This window comes from Dromiciops gliroides, chromosome 4 (genome assembly GCF_019393635.1).
Source record: "Dromiciops gliroides isolate mDroGli1 chromosome 4, mDroGli1.pri, whole genome shotgun sequence".
NCBI lineage: Eukaryota > Metazoa > Chordata > Mammalia > Microbiotheria > Microbiotheriidae > Dromiciops > Dromiciops gliroides.
In genome coordinates, this window is record NC_057864.1 from 31932567 (window position 1) to 31956187 (window position 23621).

General features: G+C 54.3%; 1 protein-coding gene across 2 annotated transcripts in view; it reads left to right on the forward strand.

Annotated features, from left to right (window-relative positions):
• Positions 1 to 22292, forward strand: part of LOC122754324 (phosphatidylinositol 3-kinase regulatory subunit gamma) — a 70512-nt gene extending 48220 nt beyond the window's left edge. For both annotated transcript variants that reach the window (XM_044002639.1, XM_044002640.1), the window contains exons 2-10: positions 2828 to 2939; positions 4344 to 4442; positions 9873 to 10053; positions 10567 to 10692; positions 13779 to 13921; positions 15661 to 15837; positions 16197 to 16271; positions 16441 to 16611; positions 17872 to 22292. In XM_044002639.1, coding sequence (XP_043858574.1) covers positions 2828 to 2939; positions 4344 to 4442; positions 9873 to 10053; positions 10567 to 10692; positions 13779 to 13921; positions 15661 to 15837; positions 16197 to 16271; positions 16441 to 16611; positions 17872 to 18070 — 1283 coding nt within the window. In that variant the 3' untranslated portion in view covers positions 18071 to 22292. The remainder of the gene's footprint in view (positions 1 to 2827; positions 2940 to 4343; positions 4443 to 9872; positions 10054 to 10566; positions 10693 to 13778; positions 13922 to 15660; positions 15838 to 16196; positions 16272 to 16440; positions 16612 to 17871) is intronic.
• The last annotated feature ends 1329 nt before the right edge of the window (positions 22293 to 23621 follow it).

The window sequence follows — 23621 nt, forward strand, 5'->3', positions numbered from 1 at the left end:
CCACTCACCATGCATCTTACCTGTTGGGAGATGCTCATCTTCAGTTCTCATCTTCAGATGCTCAAGTTATGTCTTCTGGAAGCACCCTCCTCTCCTCCCCTCCACTTTACGCACTAATACCACTCGTAATCATCCAAACAAGTTGTTCTAGCCAGACATTGCCTTGGGTAGACATCTCTTTCCATTTGGCAAGAGAAGCAGATGTTAGTTGTAGAAGGCGTTTTCTGAGGTATTTTGGCTTCCTTGTTGTAAGTCTTTCAATTTACATGGGTTTAACTTTGGATGAAATTATTACATTTGGTGTCAGTGTCGTTTCTGTCGTCCATTTCCCAGTTTTTATTTTCAATCACTTGTTCAAATGACTCAGGGACAAGTATTCTTTTTTTCTCAAAAAACTTACATTTTATTGGCAGATACAACATATACATTGTATATATAAAATGAATGTAAGCGTAAATATATAAGCATATATTTGTAAGTGTAAGTATAAGTATATAAAATTAATCTTAGTTTAGGGGACAAGTATTCTTAATTGTACACCATATCTTTTCTCATGACTGTTCTTGTTTAAAATTTTTATCTTAGTTCCGATGAGTCAGCAGCCTGACTGTCCACAGATAGCTGACTTAGGGATAACTCTAATGTCCATAGTAAATATTTTCATGTATTTTACAAAGTAGTCCATGTCATTCCCTGTGGTTGTGTTTGGTGCTTACAATGTCTAGGTTCTATTAATCCTTTCTTTTTAAAGAACTCATTCATGATCTAGAGGTGATTGTGTAGATTCTAAAGAATCTGCCAGTCTTTGGCCTCTCATTCTTTCTCTTGAAACATGCTTTCCCATATGTTTCTCCCCATCCTTAGCTTTTACCATGTGTGCATGAAATCATCAAGTTCTCATAGCATTTCTGGACCATTTTGTCCTAAGTAATCAGTGCTGGTTTATAAGTTATAAGAATTTTCATGGTAGACTTCTTACAGATACTTATCATTAGAACTACAATACGTGATGACCCATAAAGTAATATTTCTTGTGACTCATCCCTCCAACTCCTTCCTTTGCCCAACTCCAAGATGCATCTGTGAGTCATCCTTCCATTGATCTCCAGTGTCCTTTTTCTACTTTCATTTACAACAAAAATGATTCTTGGATTCATGATTGATAGGGCTCAGGTCCTCCAGCAATATTCCCATTGGTCCTTGGACAAAGATCTCACACTTAGCTCATCAATAGTTAAATTGGTGAATGGTCTAAAAGCTGTGTTATTTTTAGCCCCCCTCTACCCTCTTCAGAAGAAAAAGAGAATACACAGCAGTGAGAGCCATTTTGTCTTTTTTTCCCTGGTTTTCATGACTAAAAACTATTTATCACCAGTTGACCAGCCTACTTGGTGTCAGAGAAACAAATCAGGACTGAAGTGCTAGCTAACCAGTCGACTTGCTGAGAGACAGGGAGAGTGGGGCTTACTAACAACAGGGTCAATCAGGCAGTCCCCTGTAGGAAGTATCTGTGGGCCCGAGCCCACAAGAGAGTCTATTCTATCATAGGACTACCATACAGGAAAAATCCTAATATTTTGGTTGGCCTGCAAGGGAAGATCAAGGAGAGACGAGTAGAAGCTACTGGAAGACACATTTAGGCTTGGGGAGAGGAAACTCTTCCTCACCCTGACAGGGGAATGGGCTTCCCTGGGAGGTGACAAGCAGAAGCCTGGGGACACTTGTCAGGTGTGTCGCAGAGGTGGAGACTGTCCAGGCCCAAGTGAGTCCTTGACTGGACCCTTCCAGCTCAAAGGCTAAAAGAGAATTCTTTGGTTATCACCTCAGATGAAAAAAAGCACTCCCCTTCCAGGAGCCAATGGAAAAATTCAGGTTTTAGGAAGTTGGTGCTTTTAAAATGTCTTGAAAATTGCAGCTAGCATTTTGTTTGTGGGTGACAGCTGAGTTGCCATGTGACATCTGTCATCTTGCTCATTTTAGGGACCTGTGGCTTCAGGGGGATTCTGGCCAGTTGTGTTTAAAAGACCAACATCTGCTCTGATAAAGTTAAAGTGAGATTCTTTTTAGGGAAGAGAAAAAATTAGTTAGTCCCAAATTGCTCCTAATCCCCAGCAGAATTCTGGGGTGCTTCTTTTTCCCTATTGAGCACAAAATAGCCCAAGGTCCAGAGAAGGGGAGAAGAAGCTCCTGAGAATAATACTTTGTATGAAGAAGTGGAGATTCTAAATGGCCTGGAAGTTTAGCATGAGTCAGAAGCATGACAAAGCAGTTCTCAATGCCAACGTCCTTTTGGCTGTGATGGGCCATGCCATGCCATGCCATGTGTGGTCTAAAAAAGCCAGTTCTTTGGAACATACAGTAGGTAGAAAGCCATGGCATGTGACTGGATCACAAGGAGAGGGGCCCAAGGGGTGGCTGTTTGCAGGGCTTTGGAGAAGGGCTGATGCTTGAGTGGAAGAGAGAGACTTGTTTCACTCTGCCCCAGAAGGCAGAGGTCCAGGTGGGGTGGGGCATGATATTTGAGGGGGCAGAGATACAGATTTCAATATCAGGAGGCACTGCCTAAAGGCTAAGACTGTCGAGAGTGAGACTCCTTGGGAGGGAGAGAGGTCCCCAGGAGCTGAAGCCTTCTCATGGGGCCTAGGGGGAGCCCCTGCTCGGCTGTGAGTGTCCCCAGGTTCCCAGGTCCTTTCCAAGGCCCTTGTCTGTCAGTTGAGCACTTGGTTTTTTATGCATATTGGTGAATGGGCTGGCCTGAGGTGAGGGAAATTGAGTCAGCAGCAAACTATCTGTGGCCCTTAAATCCTTCCTGTTTCTTCTCTCCTAGCTCTTCCGCCAAAGCCTCCCAAATCCTTGACTCAAGCTGGTGCCAATGGGATGAAGGACAGTTCAGGTTTTTCCCTCCCTGACGCAGAGTGGTACTGGGGAGACATCTCAAGGTGAGTAGAAGCGCCTGACACCACAGCCATGTTATCTCTTCTCCTTTTGGAAGAGGAGGCCTTGATGTCCAAGGTGTCCCAGGGTTCTTGGCTTTCCCAAGGTGGTGGCAGTGCCCAAGAGTGGGGGCTTCTGGGTGTTCACATTTGGAATTCAGGGTTCTCCCCATTGGCCAGAGCTGCCCTTCTAAGAGGTTCTTGGGTCTCAGAAGGCCTGGACACTTCTCTGCAGTGACCAGGGAATCTCCAAGACCACCTTAGCTAGAAGCAGCTCCTCCTAGAACTTGTGAAGGAATGAGCAGAGTGGAGCAGAGGGGACCCAAAGGGATGGGGTGACCACCACGGCCCAGTCATTTGTTGTGTGCTGTGGTGTCTTCCACAGCAAGGGAGGTCTCCAAGCTTCCCGGGGACAGCAGACACAAACTCCCACACTCAAATCTTTCCAAGGCTTTGCTTGTGCATCTCAGGATAAGAGCAAGGCTCACTTTGGGTTGGTTTGGTCTGAACAACGTTCACTTCTGTGGCAAGAGATGACTGAGTCAGAGCATCTCAGATGGGGCATCCAGCCCAGCCTGGACCTTGACTGGAGACCTCCCCAGGGAGGAAGGGTCCACTGTGAACCCCAGATCGGTTTCAGATGAGCACGTCTCTCCCATTTGTTCTTGGAAAGCTGTTTTTTTTTTTTTTTTAAAAACCTTAGAGTAAAACTATGCATTTCCCCCATTGGCCTTCCTCTTCTTAAAATGGGTCCAATGACCTAGCCTGATGAAGGGATTTTTCCTTGAGTCCACCAAGTACTGTCTTGCCGTCCATATAAGACAGCTAGGTCTTAGTTACAAACATGATGGCTTCCCTAACATCAGGGGATTGCTCAGCTGGGTCTGTGACACTTTCCTGGCTGACCCTGGCCCGCTTCTGGGAAAAGCGGACAAAAGCTTGTTCTTTAGCTTCCTGAGCCAAAGGGCAAAGCTGTGCTAGGACCAGGCTGCCCATCGCTCTGAACCCCAGGTCTTTCCTGGCTCCCAGGCTGCCAGCAGCCACTCCTTTGGCTTAAATAGAGCCTCCTTTCTCTGTGGCTGGCCCCTATGGGCAGCTGCACAAGTTCAGACCTGCCTGAGAAAGTCCCAAAGGCTCAGAAGAAACAATAGCCCCCCCCACCTCCCAGGCATCTGAAAGCTGAGCCAGATGAAAGGGTATAATGGAGATAACCCTGGAGGTGGGGGAGGAGGTGCCAACGAGGATGCCGGTGAGATGCTGGACCAGCGGCACAAGATGACCCCAGGAATCCAAGAGCATCTTCTTCAGCCTCCGGCTCTGAAACCTTCTGCCACCCCGCAGGCTAACCCTGCCACCTCTCACTGGGGTGACCATCCTGTTCCCTCTGTCTCTGCTGCTCTTTTTCCGCAGGGAGGAGGTCAATGACAAACTACGGGACATGCCCGATGGAACCTTCCTGGTGCGAGACGCATCTACCAAGGTGCAGGGAGACTACACTCTGACTCTGCGGTGAGTTGGGGGGACTCTGGCTTCTTTGAGCCCGTGGGTGGGCAGGGACTGCAGGATGGGACCCCCAGCTGTTGGCGATGGGCCCCTCTGCCATCAAGCCTTGCCCTCACCTTCTCTTCAGTGTCTCTGGAACATCTCCCCGGCCTCCCCCTGCCCCTTGTCTCCTGTAAAATGGGGCTGAGGTTGGTACCTGTGGGGCCTCTTCCTCAGGACCGGAGAGAAGAGGTAGGTGTGGTCTGCTCTGCCACCCCTGGAGGGCAGGGCCCTGTTAGCTGGGGTTTTATCAGACATAGGCTGGTCTCGTGAACTTGTGGTGAAGAAACTCCCTCTACCGATGCAGGTTGGCAGCTTCCCAGGCACTGGAAAGGGAGGTGACCTGACCAGGCTCACCCAGCCAGGATGGGATGGGATGGAGAGGCATTTATTAGGCACTGACCACATGCCAAACACTGGGCTAAGTGCCAGGGACCAGATAAAAAGCAGAGCCGTCCCCTGCTCTCGGGAAGCTTCTTTCGACTGTAATCTCTGGGAGACAGTGGGCAAGGCCCAGTGGTTCTTGAGGAGAGGCGACAAGGTAGATGGTCAGCCCTCTGCCAGGGACTATAGGCACAAGGGCCAGGGCAGACTGTGGGTCAAAGGTAGGCCTGGAGCCCAGGTTTTTATGATGGTGAGGCCAGCTCTCTAACCATTAGGCCACACTGCCTCCCCAAGCCACCGCTGTGATCTTGGGGCTCCAGCTCAGCACAGGAGCCAGCAGCTCCCCTCCAATCAGATTCGGCCTACAAGCCCTTTCTAATAAGAAATGGAGAGCCCCAAGGAGGGGGCCTTCCAGCCCTAAGGCTGAGATTCGCCATGTCTGTGGGAAGAGACCACAACCTCTGGCCGGCCAGGCAGCACACACAGGACTTTGTCTGCTAAGGTTAAGGGGCTGCTCTAATGGTGAAGCTGCTCATGGATCTTTGTTGGGGGCTATGGGGCTGAACAATTTTGCAAAGAAGAGCCTGCAGAAGGGAGGTCTGCCCACCGAGGCCTCTGCGGGTCACCCCAAGCCACCCTCCACATTTCCTTCCTGGTCGCAACACCTGCACGACCCCCCCACCGCGGCCAGAGCTGGCGAGTGGGCACGTGTGACGCCGGCCACCCCCCCAACCGGCGGCTTTCCCAGGGTTCCACCCCCTGCTTCCTGTGCTCTCTCCTCCTAGACATTCCTGGAAATGTCCAGACAATTGTGGGCCGGACAATGGCAGCGCTTCCTCTGGCTGCAGCATCAGGCTCTTTAAGAAGCACAAAAGGAAGCGGGTGGGGGGGAGGGGTCTCCTTTGTGAAATCTTGAACGCACCAAGGAGGGACAGACTCTTTTTCTTCCTGACAGTCAATTGGGTCACTCGCAGGCCTCTAATGAGGCTGGCCAGAAGGCACGCTAGCGGCCTTCGCCTCTGCTCCTGAGGTACCTGCCTCGACCGGGGCCTGAGTGCGCTTTGCCTCTGGCCGCCCACCTTTCTGGGGGTGGGAGCGAGAGTTCCCCTCACTGCACCTTGGGGACCCGTGTGGAGGCGTTACTGCAGACTCTTTCCTAGCTGTGACTGAAAGAACTAGTTCATTTCTGTAAGCACTTATTAAGCACCAGCTGTGTGCACATCACTATACTAGGGGCTAGGGGAGAGAGAAAGATGAAATCTCTGACACTCGCACAGTCTCAGTGATGGAAGGTCCCCAGTGGCCTCTGGTCCAGACCATCCCTGAATGCAAAGCTTGTCTGCACATCCAGCCTCCAGGCAGTGGCCCAGCAGGACCCACCCCTGGAGACAGCCCTGCTTACCTGCCTGTCTGTGACCCAGCCTCCGCTTTCCCAGCACAGCCGGCTCTCATGCCCCAAGCCAGGCCTCTCTTCTCGAGGCCCTGCAGCTCATCCCTGGACCTGGGCCGGCCTTCTCCTTCCATCCCAAAGGATGATGCCCTACGAGGTCTGACCAGGCTCGGGGAGGGGTACCATCACCTTCCTCATCCACAGTCAGAGGCTTCTCTTGATGTGGCCCAAGTTTGTTCTCAGTGCTGGCCCTCACGGAGCTTCAGCAGCCTGGATAGGGAGAGGCAGAACCCAAAGACAAACATCTGCCTGGGGATCCGCCCCCCTCCTGAAGATCCAGTGGCTCCCCACAACCTTATGATACTGTCCTTGCAGACTCTTCCACTTGGTCCCAGTTGGGCTCACCTGCAGCTGTGCCTTGTCCACAGCACTCTTATCTCCTCCCTCCACACCTTTGCCTAGCCTGTGCCCCATGCCAGGAATTCTCTTCCTCTTCCCTTTCACCTCCTAAAGCTATCCCTGCCTCCTGTCAAGGCTCAGCTCTGGGGCCTCCTCCTTCATTCAGGAAGCCTTTCCTGATTCCCCAGCCCCCCAACACTGTGTGCATCTGTCTCTGTCCTTTTGGTGAGAGGCTGGCCTTTACCATTTTGGAAATGTGAGGTCTTTAGGAGCTTAATGGCCGTTTGTTGCCTGAGGTCACAGTACTACTGGAGGCAGAGGCCCGGAGGCCTCACCTGGCCAGCCTCCTTCTTCTGCCTCCTTCTGGGTCCACTGGGATTCTGAAAATAGAATCAGAGCTGGAAAAGGCCTCGGAGCCCCTCTGAGTCACCCACCCCTCCAGGCCAGAAGCTGTCTTGCAGCATTCCTGACAGGTAGTCGGACAACTTTACTTGCACACTTTTAGTGACTGGGGGCTCACTAGCCCATTTCACTGCCATCCAGCCCTCTTTGTTAGAAAGTATTTCCTTTATGTTTAGCAGGAGTCAGCTTCCCTGAACCGGCTCCCTACAGGAGGCCAGAGGCACTTAGCATACACGGCAGGGACAAGGCACTCCTCTGCCAGGCCTGTGTTCCTCAGTCCCCTGCCCCGTTCCTGTGGCTCTGTCCTCTCCCCTGCCTTCACAGTCACCTCTACAGAGAAGATTCCCCAAATCCTCAGCCCCAGCCAGGAAAGGCTGTTGGGCTCAAATCCCAGATGTCCAATAAGGCAGTTGATGAGCAGAGTCCCATTCATTACTCCCTCAGACTTCTTAGGGAGGAAACTGTGGGTTTTGGGAACAAAAGGCCTGGATTAGAAGTCTTCTCCTTCCCCCTCTGTAAAATGGGTCTAAGAAGGCAGAGGTAGGCAGGTAAAGCCCACCTGGAGCTGTGTTCTGCCAGCCTGTCTGTTCAGCTTTCTCATCTGCATTCAGTGCATCGGCTGCAGGTTGCACAGCCAATGTTAAGTGTGCCCCAGCAGAGCCACAGAGGCGCTGGCGTGACTGAGCAGTGCACCCCCCAATGGGAAAAGCTCCCATCCCTGGAGCGCTTGGCAGCCTTGGCATGGAGGGAGGGAGCTGGGGGAAGGACAGTCTTTACACATCCATTCCATCGATGAGGAGACAGACTCAGAGAGGAAGACCCAGGTCCCACAGCTCACAAGTGACACAGCTGCTCTCTGTTCACTGGGGTGTGCTCTCAGGGAGCTATGTTGGGACGTGTCCCCCCCCCCAGCTTCTTCAAAAATAAAATGAAAAATGGGGCCCAATGGCGGAGTCTAGGCACCTCCGAGGCTGTGGTACCCCAAGCTCAGCCGGCCTCTGATTACCACATGTAGCTTGGCTCTGCACTACCCTATAAACCCGAATCTGACGCCTAAACACAGGTGATCTCACCCTAGTCAAATGTACATGAAACTGCAAAAGCTATAACCAGGGAGAAAGTTGGATGGGAGGAGAATTGCCGTGTGTGCTGGTGGTTTCAGTAGTCATTCCTGGGGACTCTTAGTCCATCGGTGACAAGATAATGTGCCAATGAGCAGAACTAAGCATCCTGGGAGCTTAATGAACAAGGAGATCCTGAGCCACATTCCTTCCCCCAGTTGTCTGGCCAGAGCATTGGGGGCCACCTTCTGAGGAGATGTGATTTCTAAGTCCTCTCTGGTAGCCTCTGCACCAGACTTTCCATGACACCGTCTTCTCCTCACCCTGCCTTAGTCAGTGAGCCACGACTGGGAAAGTGAGCTCCTCATTAACTTTTGGAGAAGGGGGCTTTGGTATTGAGCTGCTGGGTGGATATATTGTCCTTTGTCCCTGAAATTCACCCAGCACCTCTGACGCATCCCTTAAGTAACAACACACAGACATCCATATCTGAGAAGACTTTGAAAGAGGAAACAAGAGAGAAAATCTTGTTGCGAGCACAAGCCTTCGATTATCAGTAGCAGTTATGGCCCCGGATGAGAGATGAATGGATGCTCCCCCAGGAGCTTTGGCACTGACATCAAACTGTCCAGGGTAGAGACCAAAGGGGCAAGGGATTCCCAGAGGCCGGCCTGCAGCCACGCTTTTCTGTGTGCATCGAGCTTGGGGACATTGCAGAGATCGCTGGCTGAACTTTGTGATCACCCACAAAGGAAAAACCAAGTGGATGAGAAGTGCAGTAGATTGTCCAGACTGCGACTGGATGGACCATCCTTAGTGCCAGTATGTGAGCATGTCTCTCCTGGACAGACCCTGCAGAGGGGCCGTGAGCTGCCCTGGCCCCGAGGAGAAGCTTCTCTCTGAAAGACCCACCTTCTCACCCAGGAGTCAGTCAGTCCACACCCATAGCCTCTGCTCCTACCACATGCCAGGCCTGGAGATGACTGAGACAAAAGAGGGCTTCCCTTGGGCCCTGCTCCTGAGTCTGCAGGCCTGGAAGATGCCTGTGCACCCAGGGCCTCCTCCAGCTGGGGAGTGCCCAGGCCATGCACAGTCATCTCTCCCGGCTCTGTTCCTGACTCTGGACTCTCCCAGCATCCAACACCCTCCCCTGGGTCCCTTCTCTGTCTTGTCTTCCCCCATGAAAACATAAGCTCCTGAGAGCAGGCACTGCCCTTTTTGCTCACACCTGCATCCTGGCACTTAGAACAGGGCCCAAATAGTCTAAGAGCTTAATAAATGCTTGTTGAGGGCAGCTAGGTGGCACAGTGGAATGGGCACCGGTCCTGGAGTCAGGAGGACCTGAGTTCAAATCCGGCCTCAGACACTTGGCACTTACTAGCTGTGTGGCCCTGGGCAAGTCATGTAACTCTCATTGCCCTGCCCCCCCCAATGCTTGTTGATTGACTGACAGAACAGGAGAAGCCCCCAGCACAGGGGGTAGATGCCCTGTGGCAAATCCATGGGAGAACAGGATCCTACAGGCTGTCGTGATCCACACAGACAAGGTCACAGACCCCCTGGATGAGTGGTATCCCCTTGTGAGCTGATGGACTATGTTCCATATTGGACCATTCGAACCTTGGGGGGTGGAGGCACAGGATTGGCCCTGCTGCCCTCCCTGTGGTCCCCACCCCACCATCAAGTGAAAGGCCTGTGGGTGGCTGACCAAGTGACTCATGGTGCGAGGCAAGCTTGAGTGGGCATCCTTGTGTTTTACAGGAAGGGAGGCAATAATAAATTGATTAAGATTTACCATCGGGACGGCAAGTACGGCTTCTCAGACCCGCTGACATTCAGTTCGGTGGTGGAGCTGATCAATCACTACCGCCATGAGTCTCTGGCCCAGTACAACCCCAAGCTCGACGTGAAGTTGATGTACCCCATCTCCAGGTACCAGCAGGTAAGGCTGTGCGGGCGGCACCAGAGGCACAGCCTCCGCTCCTCCCCAGCAGCTCGGACAGAGGAGCCTGGCTGCTGTGGGCCCCTTCTGGGTCTGTGCCCTGCATAGCCAGACAGGACGTCACTGAGGTCTGCGTGCAATCTCTTGGCATCTTTGCCAAGTGGAAACTGAACTAAAGTGACAGGTTACACGTGGGTGTTAGAGAAAAAACTGCAGAGATGACGATGTTAGAATAAGGAGAACTAAATGGGAAGGCTTCAGAGCTTAGGTGAATTGTGTGTGAATTTAGGGGAACAAGATGGGCATGGCCAGAGGGGGTATGGGATGGGCACAGGCAGAGGGGGTGCAGGATGGGCACGGGAAGAGTATAGGATAGACATAGGCAGAGGGGGCACGGATGGGCACACGCTTTCCCGTGTGGCCTGTTGACTGATGCGTTTGGTTGACGACCCATGTGGGTCTAGGGAGAAATGGCGCATCATGCCATCAGCATCGCCCTCTCCCTGTGCGCAGGATCAGCTGGTGAAAGAAGACAACATTGACGCCGTGGGCACTAAGCTGCAGGAGTACCATTCCCAGTTCCAGGAGAAGAGCAAGGAGTATGACCGACTGTATGAGGAGTACACCAGGACCTCGCAGGTGGGCGGGCTCTCTGGGAGGCTTCGTTGAGCCAGGCCCTTGCCTTTGGCTCACAAGGACTCGCTTGCCCATGGCCGGCCTGGGGCGTCAGCTCCTTTGAGGCTCACACGCCCTCTTCAGACCCCTTTCTGGGTGCCATTGATTTAAAAGGACGTTGATGGGCTGGAGAATGTCCCCAGTGGGCACCAGACTTGGGAGGAAGGGCCTGGAGTCCAGGCCATGGGGGTCCATTGGCAGCCGGGGAAAGAGACATGGGGCGAGTCAGCCCCTGCCTACATTTGTGAAGGGTCACAGCGTGGTAGATGGGGAGACCGAGGGCGAGTTCCACAGAAGGCAAGAAGCTGCTTCACAAGCAGGGGGTGCCTCACTGAGGTTTTGGAGCAGGCTCAGGGATAGGGGAGGGTCCCCCTCAGAAGCTGGCTGAGACCCCAGAGGCAGAGAGCCCAGCCCCCTCCTCTAACAGAGAAGGACGCTGAGGCCTTTTTCTAGTTTGAGGAGGATTCCTCTCAAGTCCCCGAGAGTCTGCGAGGGATGGGTCCAGGGCCTGGCTCATGGCAGGGGCTCAGGAAGTAACAGCGGCAGCAATAACACAATCGTGTGGGGCAGAACCTCACAGAGGCACAGTATTCATGGGAGACAGTACGGCCCAGGGCTTGTCTTCCCCATTCTGCAGAGGAGCGGAGCCCTGGCCAAAACCTTCAGCTGCCCTTGCCCCTTGGCAAGGACCATCTGCCCTCTCCCACATCCTCCAAATGAACACTTGGTGATTTGGCCAAGCTGCCAATGGGGACATTGCTCTGTTACCGAGAGGGTTAATGCTTTGGCCCAACCCTTCCCCCCCTTGCTTCCTGGTTCCTTTTTAGCCTTTCCTAGTTAGGGCCAACTTGGGTTTATTTGACCCATGTGGAAGCTTGGTATGTGGAAGATGCCAGGAATGTTTATGGCATAGCTTTATAAACTTCTGGGCAAGCACTGATCCAAGAAAATGCTTTCAAACGTGTTCCCTTGGTGTGTTTTCTTATTAGCCTGGGTAATGACTGAGGTTCAGATAGAAGGCGCTGACATCCATTATACCATAGCCTGGCTCCTGAGTGGGAGCCTGCATTAGGGCCACCCTTGTCACCAAAGTCACCACCTGGGGGACCCTCCAGTGGGCACTCTTAAATTTCCAGGAAGAGGGGTCTTTTTTATAACTCTGAGCCCCCAACTCTCCCCCCACACACACACACACACACATGGCTATAGGGGCCAACCTTCAGGAAATGAGGGAGTCTTTTATTCAGCCATCCTTCCTTTGGGGGCCAAGCTTCAGGCCAGCCTTCCTGACCAGCCTTCAGGCATCCACCTGTGGAATTCATTCCCTCCTGTGGAAGTCTGGTCCAGGGATCCAGATGTCATTCAGCAACAGGGAGCTGGGGCCATTAGGACACTGAGCACCCACAAAACAGAGGTGACTCCATCTGTCCAAGATCTAACTTTTCCTGGGAGACCACATTTGGGAATGTGACCAATAGGAATCTGGCCCACCCCTCCACACAAAGACCCAGACTTGTGTCCCTTATCTGGGCTAGATGGTGTGAATGAGCAGTGAGCTGAGCCTGGGGCTGGAGGGGGTGGGGTAGTGGCTTTATCGTCAGGAGCTCCAGACTTCCCCTAAGGGCAAAGCACAGCTTTTCAGTCCTAACACTGGGGGCACTAGCCAGCCTAAAGACCTCAGGGTGAGGATGCAGACAGCACATGCAGGGTGGGTGGGAGCAGGCTCCTGCATCCAGGGAGTGGGAGCTCCCAAGTAGAAGAAGAAAGGGAGGAAGGGGCTGGTCACATGGTAGAAGTGAGGGGTGCCAGAGCCATCCATCTGCCCCCAGGAGGTCCAAGGAGAGGTGATGGGCACTCCCAGGACTTCTTGAGCAGGGGAGGGACTGTGTAATAAAGGGATTGGAGAGGGGGAGACTGGAGGTGACTATGCTAGTCAGGGCCAGAGGCCAGGCCCAAGGAGGCAGATTAAAGAAGAAATGGCCATTCACTGTGTGTGGAGGCTGAGCAAGAGGGTAGAATTTAGGACCACGTCTGGGTGACTGCAAGGGCGGTGATCCATTCTCCTCGTTGGAAGGAGAAGGGGAAGTAGGCGGTGCCTTGGGGGTGATTTCCAGAGCACAAGGGTATGCCCAGCTCTGTGTGACAGGAGTCTGGGAGCCAGGGAGGCCGTGTGTGAGGGCTGTGAGGGCAGAGGGGATGGAGAGAAGCCTGGGAGCCCAGACCAAAGTCCTCGAGAGCTGTCTGCTGAAATACTGCCCAAAGGGAGCCGAAGGAAAGCCAGAAAGGAGCACAGACAAGCCGGCCAGCTGGGAAAGCTCGAGGTGGGATTCCTCACATGCTTAAAAAGAAAAGCAAACTGCTTTTCCAATAGAGATCTGGGGGTCCATTTGCACCCCTTTTTCCTGTTCTGCTCCATATAGGGAAGTGCCCTTTTTATCGGGTGTTTAAGTTTGGAATAAAGTAGGTGTATGCACATATACATAAATGTATACATGTGTATGTATGCGTGTGCGTATAGATGTAATGGATGAACAAAAGGATGGACAAAGTAGCAGAGGCCCCCAAACCCCATCCTTAATTTAGTGTTTCAATGGCCTCTTGGGGAACATCCTAGCTCCCTCTTCCCCTTCCCCTTCCCCTTAATGACTTCTCCATCCCTCTCCTCAAAAACCACAAATAATCCCAAACTAACCAAAGCACGGGATTGGTTTGTAGACCCAGTTCAAGTGGTCCCTTAGGCATTCAGGTAGAGACAGATTCAAATGCAGCCTCAGACCCTTAATTGCTGTGAGACCCTTGACCCTTGACCCCTGAGGCTTCAGTTTTCTCATCTGTAATGGGGAGAAGATCCAAGGAGATAGTCTAAGTAAAGAGACACCAATGCCTCTTTGTTGTTGTAGTTGTGATTGTCTGAAGTGATTCCTCCGCTCTGAGCTAAAGAAACACTTTCACTGTCCCCGCTTCCCAGTTAGTGCCCCCTCCTCGGGCTCAGCCGCAGCTAGGGCGCCATCACCGCTGAACATGTTCCATGTTTTTCTTTACTCCCATAGGAAATTCAAATGAAGAGGACTGCGATAGAAGCTTTTAATGAAACAATTAAGATATTTGAGGAGCAGTGCCAGACTCAGGAGCGCCAGAGCAAGGACTACATCGAGCGCTTTCGGAGAGAGGGGAATGAGAAGGAAATTGAGCGGTGAGTCCTTGAGTGGCTGTGCAGACTAATCCCCCAGGGAGCCAGAGCCAGGACAGGCTGAGGACAGGGAGGAGGGCCCAGCTGGTGAAAGGGCCGCCAGAAGAGGCTTGTCTCGGGAGCAACACACACAGTCACGGGAAGGCCTAGGGAGACCCAGGATTAGACAGAAGGACAGTGACTGACCTCAGTGATGGACTGGAGGCAGAGCGAAGGGTGATGTCAGTGACCGAGACGGGAGAGTCGACAAGGGAGGGACAAGGTTTGGCTGGGAGGGCCCTCTGGAGTCCAGTAGGTGGATGAGACCTTGGGCCAGGGTGGGCCGCTGGCTCCTGCAGAGAGGGCCTGGTTGGGTTTTGTTTCTGTAACTGCAGCCCCCAGCATGTAGAAGTTTGACTTAAACTGGAGGCTGGGTCTGGAGAGAAACAGAGAAGGGGTCAGCCAGGAAGGGCCAGGAGGCTGGGACAGGCCCCGCAATGGCTTGGGAGAATCCTTGGAGCAGAGACCAGAGGCAGTCCTCCCTGGGTGAGGTGGGATGGGGGCATCTTTGAGCTGTAGCCAATAGACGTGGACTACGAGAAGCATGTGAGAAAAGGAAAGAGACAGAGCAGGCGGGGGCTTTCTGGAAAACAGTTAGGATTAAGGGGGAGGCCCCTCCATCGGCCAGGAATGCCAACAGCCTCCCGCTGCCATTGCCCCAGAGCCCCCCAGGACTGGGCAGATGCTCCAAAGTATTCATGGTGACTGACACTTTCTGTGGCGGCAGAAATCTAGAAAGAATAAGGATGGTGGACATTTCTTGAGCTCCGTAGAGCTGGCAAAGCCCTTTCAGGAAGCCGGGGAGGACAGACAGGACTGCAGGTGTGGTCATCTGCATTTTATGGATGAGGGAAACTGAGGCTCACAGAAGGAAGTGGCTTCCAGGAAACCCAGCTTAGCCAGTGTCAGGCCAGATGTGAACCTACAGTTCTCTTGAGACCACATCTGGTGCCCGGCCCACTACACGCAGCAGGTACTGAGCGGAAAGACTTGTCTGAACTGACCCAGAGCAGAGGAAGCTCACATGGCGATGTTGACAAAAATGTAAAAGAGCTCCCAAAGGCCAGGCTTGGGGAATCCCTCCTCCCTCTCCTTCCTGCCCCCATCCCCTTTCCCCTCTGTCTCCCTCCCCTCCCTCTTCCCTCCTCCTGCACCCTCACAAGCACCAGCAGCGACTTTGTCACCAAGGAAAGGTTCTGTAAAATGACTGATGGGCAAAAGGCAGCGATAAAGCTTGGGGAGGTGAGACAGGATGGCATCTTGAGGAGGCATCAGGGCACTTGCAGACCTTTGTTGAAAAGATGGAGGCTTGTGAACCAGCAAGCAGGTGATTAGCTGGTGCCCAGTTTGTTGGGCACTGTGCTGGGTACCAGGTGCCCAGAGATCAAGGAAGCTGAGGCAGGAGAGGTGAGAGCAGGGGGCTAGGACAGAAGCGTGGGCCAGGGACCATGTCTGTGCCTTGTTTGTATCCCCAGCACTTCCAGAACCTGGCACACAGTCGGCACTTAATAAATGCTTGTTAGAACAGACTGGATGGGACAGAATTCAATAAAACAGAAGGAGGAGTCTCTGTCCCGAGTGATCAGCAACTAGGGCTCTGGCAGGGGGGTGTCCTTGGGCCAGCCACAGCCCGCAAGCCAAGGGCACAGCCCCCACCTCTCCTACCCAGGCCTTTGTCCATAACACACCAACTGTTTTCCCAGGATAATGATTAATTATGAGAAACTGAAATCACGTCTGGGTGAAATTCATGATAGCAAAATGCGCCTGGAGCAGGATTTGAAGAAGCAAGCTTTGGACAACCGAGAAACCGACAAGAAGATGAACAGTATCAAACCCGACCTAATTCAGCTGCGCAAGATTCGAGACCAGTACCTAGTGTAAGTGGGTGGGCCCTTCCTGAGGTGGGGGCCGAGCTGAGGGCTCACATTGGATGTCAGAGCAGCAGGACTGGCGCTAAAGTGGGCACCCAGCCCCTCCTGTGACTCCCAGTAGCACAGGTGGATGTTGGGCAATGGGGGGAGTCCTGGCTTCTGAGGGCCAGCAGCCAGAAGTTTCTGTGGGAGGCCCATTGGGCACACTCTCCAGCCCATGTGGACACATCATCCTGCCCGGCCTGAACAGCTCTGTAGGGCTCTGGGTAGACAGCCATGGGCCCGGGGCCTGAACCCACATGTGGGACCGTTTAAAGCACAAGCCAGAGGCCGTGTTCACACCCTGTCTCTTCTTCCTTCCCCAGATGGCTCAGTCACAAAGGAGTGAGACAGAAACGACTCAACGACTGGCTGGGCATCAAAAATGACCACATCGATGAGTAAGTGCCTCTCACGGTCTCAGGGGAGGGGAAGACCCCCACCTGGGAGGGGAGTCTGTGCTCCCACCCACTCTGCCCTGTGGCCGAGGAGGCTGGGCAGGCGCCCCCCTCCCCCCACCTGCCCAATGGGGCGGCCTCCTCACCTCTGCTTCTCTCCTCTGCTTCCCAGGACCTATTTTATGAATGAGGAAGATGAAAATCTGCCACATTACGATGAGAAAACGTGGTTTGTTGGGGATCTCAATCGCCTGCAAGCAGAGGACCTGCTCCACGGGAAGCCCGATGGGGCCTTTTTAATTCGTGAGAGTAGCAAGAAAGGATGCTATGCCTGCTCCGTGGTGTGAGTTTCTTCCTGCGCCACCATCTAAGCCAGCCACTAGCCGGGCCTGAAGGGCCTGCACGGGCCCCGAGACTGGGTGCAGGGAGCAGGAGGGCCTCCAGTCTCTGCTCCGGCCGCTCCCCAGCACTGGCCAGGGTCAGGCAGTGCAGAGTCTTGGGTGGCACTGGGCAGGGGCCTTTGATTCTTGGGTGGTAGCCCCAAGCTTTGGCTCCACATTTCTAGATATGAGAGAGACAAAAGCAGAGACCATGGGCCCTTACAGACCACTTACTCTGTCCAAGTCTCATGTTACAAATGGGAAACTGAGGCCCAGAGGGGGAAGTTCAGACTGCTTAGTGTAGACAGAATTGTTCCTACTTCATGAGGAAAATTCCAGGGTTTGGTCCGGGTGCCTGGGGCTGGTCCGTCTTGCTTGGCTCTGTTGAGAAGCCTTTTGTCCTTCCCACAGAAGGCAGAAGCCTGGAGTCCGTGGGGCCAGCCCCGTTGACCCCACCTTGATTGGGGATTGGGAGGAGCCAGGAAGAAGCAGCCTTTGCCCCCAGCTCAGCTCTAGGGATGGAGTTTAGGCTACATTTGCTTGCCACACTTGCCCCAGGAATAGTTGGTGCCCATCTCTGAAGATGGCAGAAGGGGAAGCATACAGAGGCTCAGTGTTCACCTGGCCCAGGGTCAGCTCGCTTTGGTGGCTATCCTAGAAGGGCAGGCCAGAGGTGCCCTTTGGCCCGGGCAGCAGACACCGGGGCAGGGCTGTGAAGGGGCACAGGTGGTCCAGGCCATCCCCTGGAGCCGCTGTACTGCCACAGCTGGCAGAGGCAGGATCCAAAGGTTCCTTCCCTACCCTTAAGTCTAGCGTTATATGGCCCCAGCCCTGTGGCAACTGCTGGCTCCAGGGCCTCTCGCTTACACTGGCTTCCCAAATCCTCTCTCCTCCTGTGCTTTCTTGCCCAGTGGGCTGGTCAGTCTGGTGAGACGGGCTCTCTTTGGGCAGGGCTGTGCAGTGGGCAGAGCAGCCAGCCAGCCATCAGACAGCCCAGCTGCCAGGCCTCTGCCTCCTGCTCACAGAACTTTAGTTAAGGGCATTGACTCGGGAGCCTCAATTTCCTCATCTGTAAAACCCCAGTCGGTGTCCAGGCCTAGCTCCAGGGGAGAGGCAGAGAAGGAGCAACATCATGGGGCTTCTGCTCTGCGGTGTAGGCGGGAGCTGCCTCTGGGAGGTCCTGGGGGTCCCTTTGTCCTCACACGCCTCTCTCCTGATCGCAGGGCCGATGGGGACGTGAAGCACTGCGTGATCTACAGCACAGCCCGGGGCTATGGCTTCGCTGAGCCCTACAACTTGTACGGCTCGCTGAAGGAGCTCGTCCTGCACTACCAGCACACGTCCCTCGTCCAGCACAACGACTCTCTCAACGTCCGGCTGGCCCACCCTGTCTACGCACAGCTGCCCTCCCACTGCAGATAGACGTGGGCTGGGGAACGCGGCCGCTGCAGCCGCAGCCAGGGCCGCAGCGAGGGAGCCGGGAACGATGACAGCGATGAGGAGGGGGGTGACCAGGGCATTCTCTCTACTTAGACTGCTTGTTTTGCACAAGAAGTGATTCTGTGAATGTGAAGCAGAGGGGCCTGGGGGCCGGCCGGGGGTCAGGACACTGCCACCACCTGTGTGTGCGCTCTGAGCTCGTGGCTGGCTGGCTGTTTTTGCTGTTAACACTGATGTGCGCTTTCCCCAAGGGGAAGAAACTGAGCGCGAGAAACTGGAGGCAGACAGACACCACTGGATGGAGAATTAGGGTTCTGGGGGTGCGTGGGCATACGTGGGTGTGTGCGTGTCCTTGTCTCCTTGGTTTTTTACTTTCAGCCAGGCACCTCCATAGAGCCATGCTCGGTTTGGGGGGGTGGGCAGGGCTGAAGGATGACCAGCACAAAGCCTCCACCCAAAGAGAAGAGAGGGGTGCGTCTTCTTATACTTTGGAGCCTGGGGGTGGCAGGGTAGGTGCTACCACTGCAGGTGGGGGTACCTGAGCTGACTCCTCTGGTTATTCAGACAAACAGCTTCTGCTGCGGGCAAAAGGAACTGGGAGATGGGGCCGACCAAAGGAAAACGGGGAACCTTCTCTTCCTTTTTCAAATATCAGAAGCCCTATGACACGTCCTCCAAGCAGAGCACAGCGGCTTTCTTTTGTATGGAAGTTGAACCGTGGCCCATCGACAGCAGCAGACTTCATCTCTGGGAGCAAGGCCCCGAGGGCACCAGCCTGGCCAAGTGCTCCTTTCCACACAACCTGAAAGAAAGAAAAGGAAATGGGAGATCATATATGGGTATTGGAGACCCCTGGGGCTTGGCACTGAGCTCCTGGACCTGCCCGTAGCCTAGGAAGCTTTGGGCTTTCCTCCTGGGGCCTTGGCACTTGAAGAATTCCCCATCTGAAATCCCTGTAACTCCTCTATATGTAAAGACAGTGCAGTGTTGTGCTTCCCGGTGGCTGGAACATACCAAATATCTGCAGAGCCGCCCCCTCTGCCTCCTCCTGCCTGGCCAGCCATGTGGCCTCTCCCCAGAACCTCCCAAATGCCACCTCGGTGGAAGTGGCAACCACCAGGCCCCTCTGGGTCCCAGTGAAAACCCGGCCCTTCCAAATGGAGGTCCTCGACCTTGGAACAAACACCACTTAGATCCACACCCAGGACAAGCCTGCTCGGGGGTCAGTCTCCCTCCTTGGAGAAAGAATGGAGGATGTGTCTGCTTTGCTCATCGCCTCCTCCTTTCCCTACCTATCATCTCATGGGCCTTGCCGAGTGCTGGAGGAAGCCTCTGGTCTGTCTCTGGCTTGTGCCGAGGCCATTAGGGAATCCTGGTTTTTCCAGGCCAGCACCCATTGGTTACAGAACACTACCGGTGGGACAGATGCGCTCACCTTCCCCAAAAGCCGCCTTCCTGGGACCAGCCGAGTCCCAGGTTCCGTCTCCCCTCCTCTGCTCCCCTTGCCATCCTCTGTTTACTTTGTTGTGGGATCCTGTGCCAGTGCCGACCTCCTCTGGCACCCAGGTCTCATTCCTCCCCCTCGGTGCATCCAGGCAGGGCAGAGCCTCCCCTGGGGAGGACCTTCTCCAGGCCTTGGCAGCAGAACACACTAGATTCCCCCCACCCCGCTCAGCAGGCACTGAGGTGTCCACTTCTGAGAAGTCTGGAGGGAGGCACTCTGAAGGAAACATCTGGTGAGTTGAAAGGCATTTTGTAGTACGATTTTTTTTATTTTTTTGGTGAGGCAATTAGGGTTATGTGAATTGCCCAGGATCACACAGCTAGTAAGTGTTAAGTGTCTGAGGCCGGATTTGAACTCAGGTCCTCCTGAATCCAGGGCCGGTGCTCTATCCACTGCGCCACCTAGCTGCCCCCGAGTATGATTTTTAATCTCATTTCTAATTGCTGTGGTCGGGACCACATGCTCAAAAACAAACAAAAACCAGCTTGGATTCTCACAGCCCTCTCTTTCACAAGATCTCGGCCCAGAGGCTGGAGTGGGTGGGTCACTCCATCATCGGTCTGGCCACAGAGGGAAACAAGGGCAGTCACCCGTGGGAGCAGTCCAGAAGCCACAGATAGTAGCCGTTTGCCTCCCTGGCCAAACGAGGGACCTTGAGTCAAACCTAGTTCCTGGCTCCCAGGGGTAGATGCTACAGGAAGCCCCGAGAATGCTGTTCTAGGGGAGCAGGAAGGAGTCTGCTGTGCATTCTGTCTGCGCTTTTCTCATGACTGTATCTAACTCAGTCAAGAGCAGTGGCCCATGTTACGGACAAGGAAGCCTTTGAAAAGGTATCTGCCAGGAGTGTGGGGAGCACAGCTTGGAGATGTTCTCGTCTGTGTTCTTAGAACCCTCTCTGGGGGAGCTCGAAGGAGATAGATCCTCCTCCTGGCTGCCTGCTGAGCTGCCGGCCCAGGCTCCATGGGTGTCCTCGGTCAGCAAGAGGGCGAAGGGTCCACCAGAAGGCTTCCTGGCGCAGGGCCCTCACCAGCCTGCCTGCCTGGCATCCTGCATCTGTGCCTTCAGGGAGCAAGTGGGAGATGAGGAAATTGGCTCTCTCATATACCAAACCTGCACCCTCTTAGAAAGCCCCTCAGGAAGATGAGCCTTGGGCCCGGGCTGGGGTCTGAATTCCTCCCTCGGCTAATGGGATCGGTGATTCTCAGCATCACCTTGTGTGCTGGGTCCTGGGGAACGCCTGGAAGGGTTCCCTGGCAGCAGGGGAGGAGGAAGATTGGAGGCACAGCTTTCCCAGCGAGAGCAGGCTGACGCCCGTTGTCTCATGCCATGGAGGGAGGCAGGCGAGGATGGGGGAGTCGCACAAACAGCAGCAAGGACAAAGGCGGCGGGTAAGTCTGGCCTGGGGACAGCCTTGGGATGAGCAGGGCCAGCATCTCCTATCAGTGGGCCAGCCCAGCTTTGCTCAGCTTAGACAATGCATCGACCCCTCTGAGATGACGGGGAGGGTCAGCAGGATTGGCCAGAGAGGAAGCCTCCTCGACCTTGCTGCTGTTCTCGTCTGGAAAGGGGGGGTTTGGGACACTGGCTCCTTGCTGCTAACCCTGTGGGGCCAAGGCGTGTCGGGCTGGGTGCTTGGGGCTGCTGGAGAGGGGGAGGAGAGAGCTCCTGGGGACTTCACGTGGCACAGCCTTGTAACCCCAGCTGGGAAGGCCACAGGTTGTAGTAGGCTTCTTTCAGAAAGACGAACGACCCGGTGGGTGCCTGGCTCGAGCTCTCCAAGCTGCCAAGAATGGACTGGATGAGGCTGAGGGGATCTACAGCTCCTCCTGGTGGCCACAGCAGGGCCAGCCACCAGCTACAAGCTGCTGCGGCTGTTCCTGGGGACCGAGCTCCAGATGACCCAAAAGGAGCTGGGGGTGGGGGCTGAGGGCATGCAGAGATGCCTAGGTCAGGGCCTGCCGAGCAGGGGCATCATTGACTGGGCCCCAAATACCCTGGGGATGTGCCCGGTCAGGGTCAGGTCAACTGTGTATCCCATTCCCCTCTCTTGCCCTTGCCCAGCTAGCTCTTTGAAGATGAGGGACCATGGACCCCCTTTGGCCTATGGTGGTGAGCCCAGAACCAGCCCATTGCTAAGCTTGATCTCTGTACCACAGCACTGGCTCCTCTCCCCACTGAAAACCCCACCCCAGCCTGTCTCCATGGGTAGGCTGTGCACGGATGGAACTGGGCTGCCCTGCGCCGGCCCTCCTGGCCCCCAGGAGGGAAGGGAGGAGGGAGGAGGGGCTTCCCTCCCTCTTTCCAGCTCTCCTTCCCCCCCCTCGCTCCCCCTCCCCCCTTCCTCCCTCGCTCCCCACTACAACTGTCGTTTGCCTGGGTGAATTCCAGCATGTGACTCCAGCGCCCTGTCTCCCTGTTGTTACTTGTGTAAAACCTCTTCTGTCTTCTTTGATGTAGTCAAGAGAAATTCATGTAGTTAATGTGAAAAGGAAAAAGCCCAACTGCTTCACAAGGAAACCAGTCAGTCCTATGTTAGTGTGCGTGGACAACTCATGCCGTGCGTACGTAGCTGCTAGACCGGTCGTTACAGTTGTACTTGTCCCCACGTGTGCGTGTTGCGACGGCCAGGGGAGGTGCCCTTTGGCCTTTGGGCCAATTTGCTCCAGGTTAAAATGCAATAAACAGTTGCAATAAAGCACATTCCCCGTGTGGTATGCTGTGGTATGGTGTGGTGTGGTGGGCCCATGGGTGTTGACATGTTCCCCTCCAAGAGCCCCAGGTAAAAGGACCAGGTGGCATGCTCCATTTCTGCCCTTCCCCTGCCCCATTTACAGGGCGGTCTCTAAGGAAAGTGAAGGGCTCTTGCCAGGCCCAGGCTCAGATGAGGGCCTCTCTCCCCTCTTTTTTTTTTTTTTTTTTTTAGTGAGGCAATTGGGGTTAAGTGACTTGCCCAGGGTCACACAGCTAGTAAGTGTCAGGTGTCTGAGGCTGGATTTGAGATCAGGTACTCCTGACTCCAGGGCCGGTGCTCTATCCACTGTGCCACCTAGCTGCCCCAAAGACACTTTTTTTTTTTTTAACGGGGCAATGGGGTTAAGTGACTTGCCCAGGGTCACACAGCTAGTAAGTGTTAGGTGTCTGAGGCCGGATTTGAGATCAGGTACTCCTGACTCCAGGGCCGGTGCTTTATCCACTGCACCACCTAGCTGCCCCAAAGACACTTTTTTTTTTTTTTTTTTTACAGGGCAATGGGGTTAAGTGACTTGCCCAGGGTCACACAGCTAGTAAGTGTCAAGTGTCTGAGGCCAGATTTGAACTCAGGAACTCCTGAATTCAGGGCCAGTGCTTTATCCACTGTACCACCTAGCCGCCCCTCTCTCTCCCCTCTTGAAGCTTTCCCACGGGCTGGACCAGGGCTCAATCTTCCACCTCTCCTAACAACCAGAAGAAAAAGCTCTTCCACCCAAGACAAAGGTTCACACACATGGTCCCCATTCCTGTGTCCTGCCAGATGCTGGGGTGGGTGAGGGGCCTCTCAGGCTGAATGGTGGGTGCCCCAGAATGGAATCCAGGGATCTGCCCCTCCTCAAGCAGCTCAAGGGGCTGGGGCAGGAGGAGACAGAGCTCACCTGTGGAAAATGATGGGGGAGGCCCATAGTGAAAGGAGATGAGAATGAGGGCCTGGGGGGTGGGGGTGGGCACAAGGCTTCACTGGTTCACAGCCCAGGACAGGTACCAGCCACAGTGGAAAGCAGAGGTTTGGCCATGGCTGGGGAGAACAGCTTGTCACAAATCCTAAAATAAGACATGTGGGGGAGGGGTTTGGGAACGGGAAAAACTGCCTGTACAACCCCCAGCCCCTTCCCTCAGAGACCTTCAGCTGCCTTTTTATTGATCCTCAAGGTGAGGGGGAAGTGAAGGGCAGGACAAGGGGAAGGGAGATCAAAGGCAATGGGGGAAACTGTCAGAGAGATGGAGGCTGGATCTCAGGAAACTTTCTAAAAATTAGGGCCATCCCCAATTCCTTAG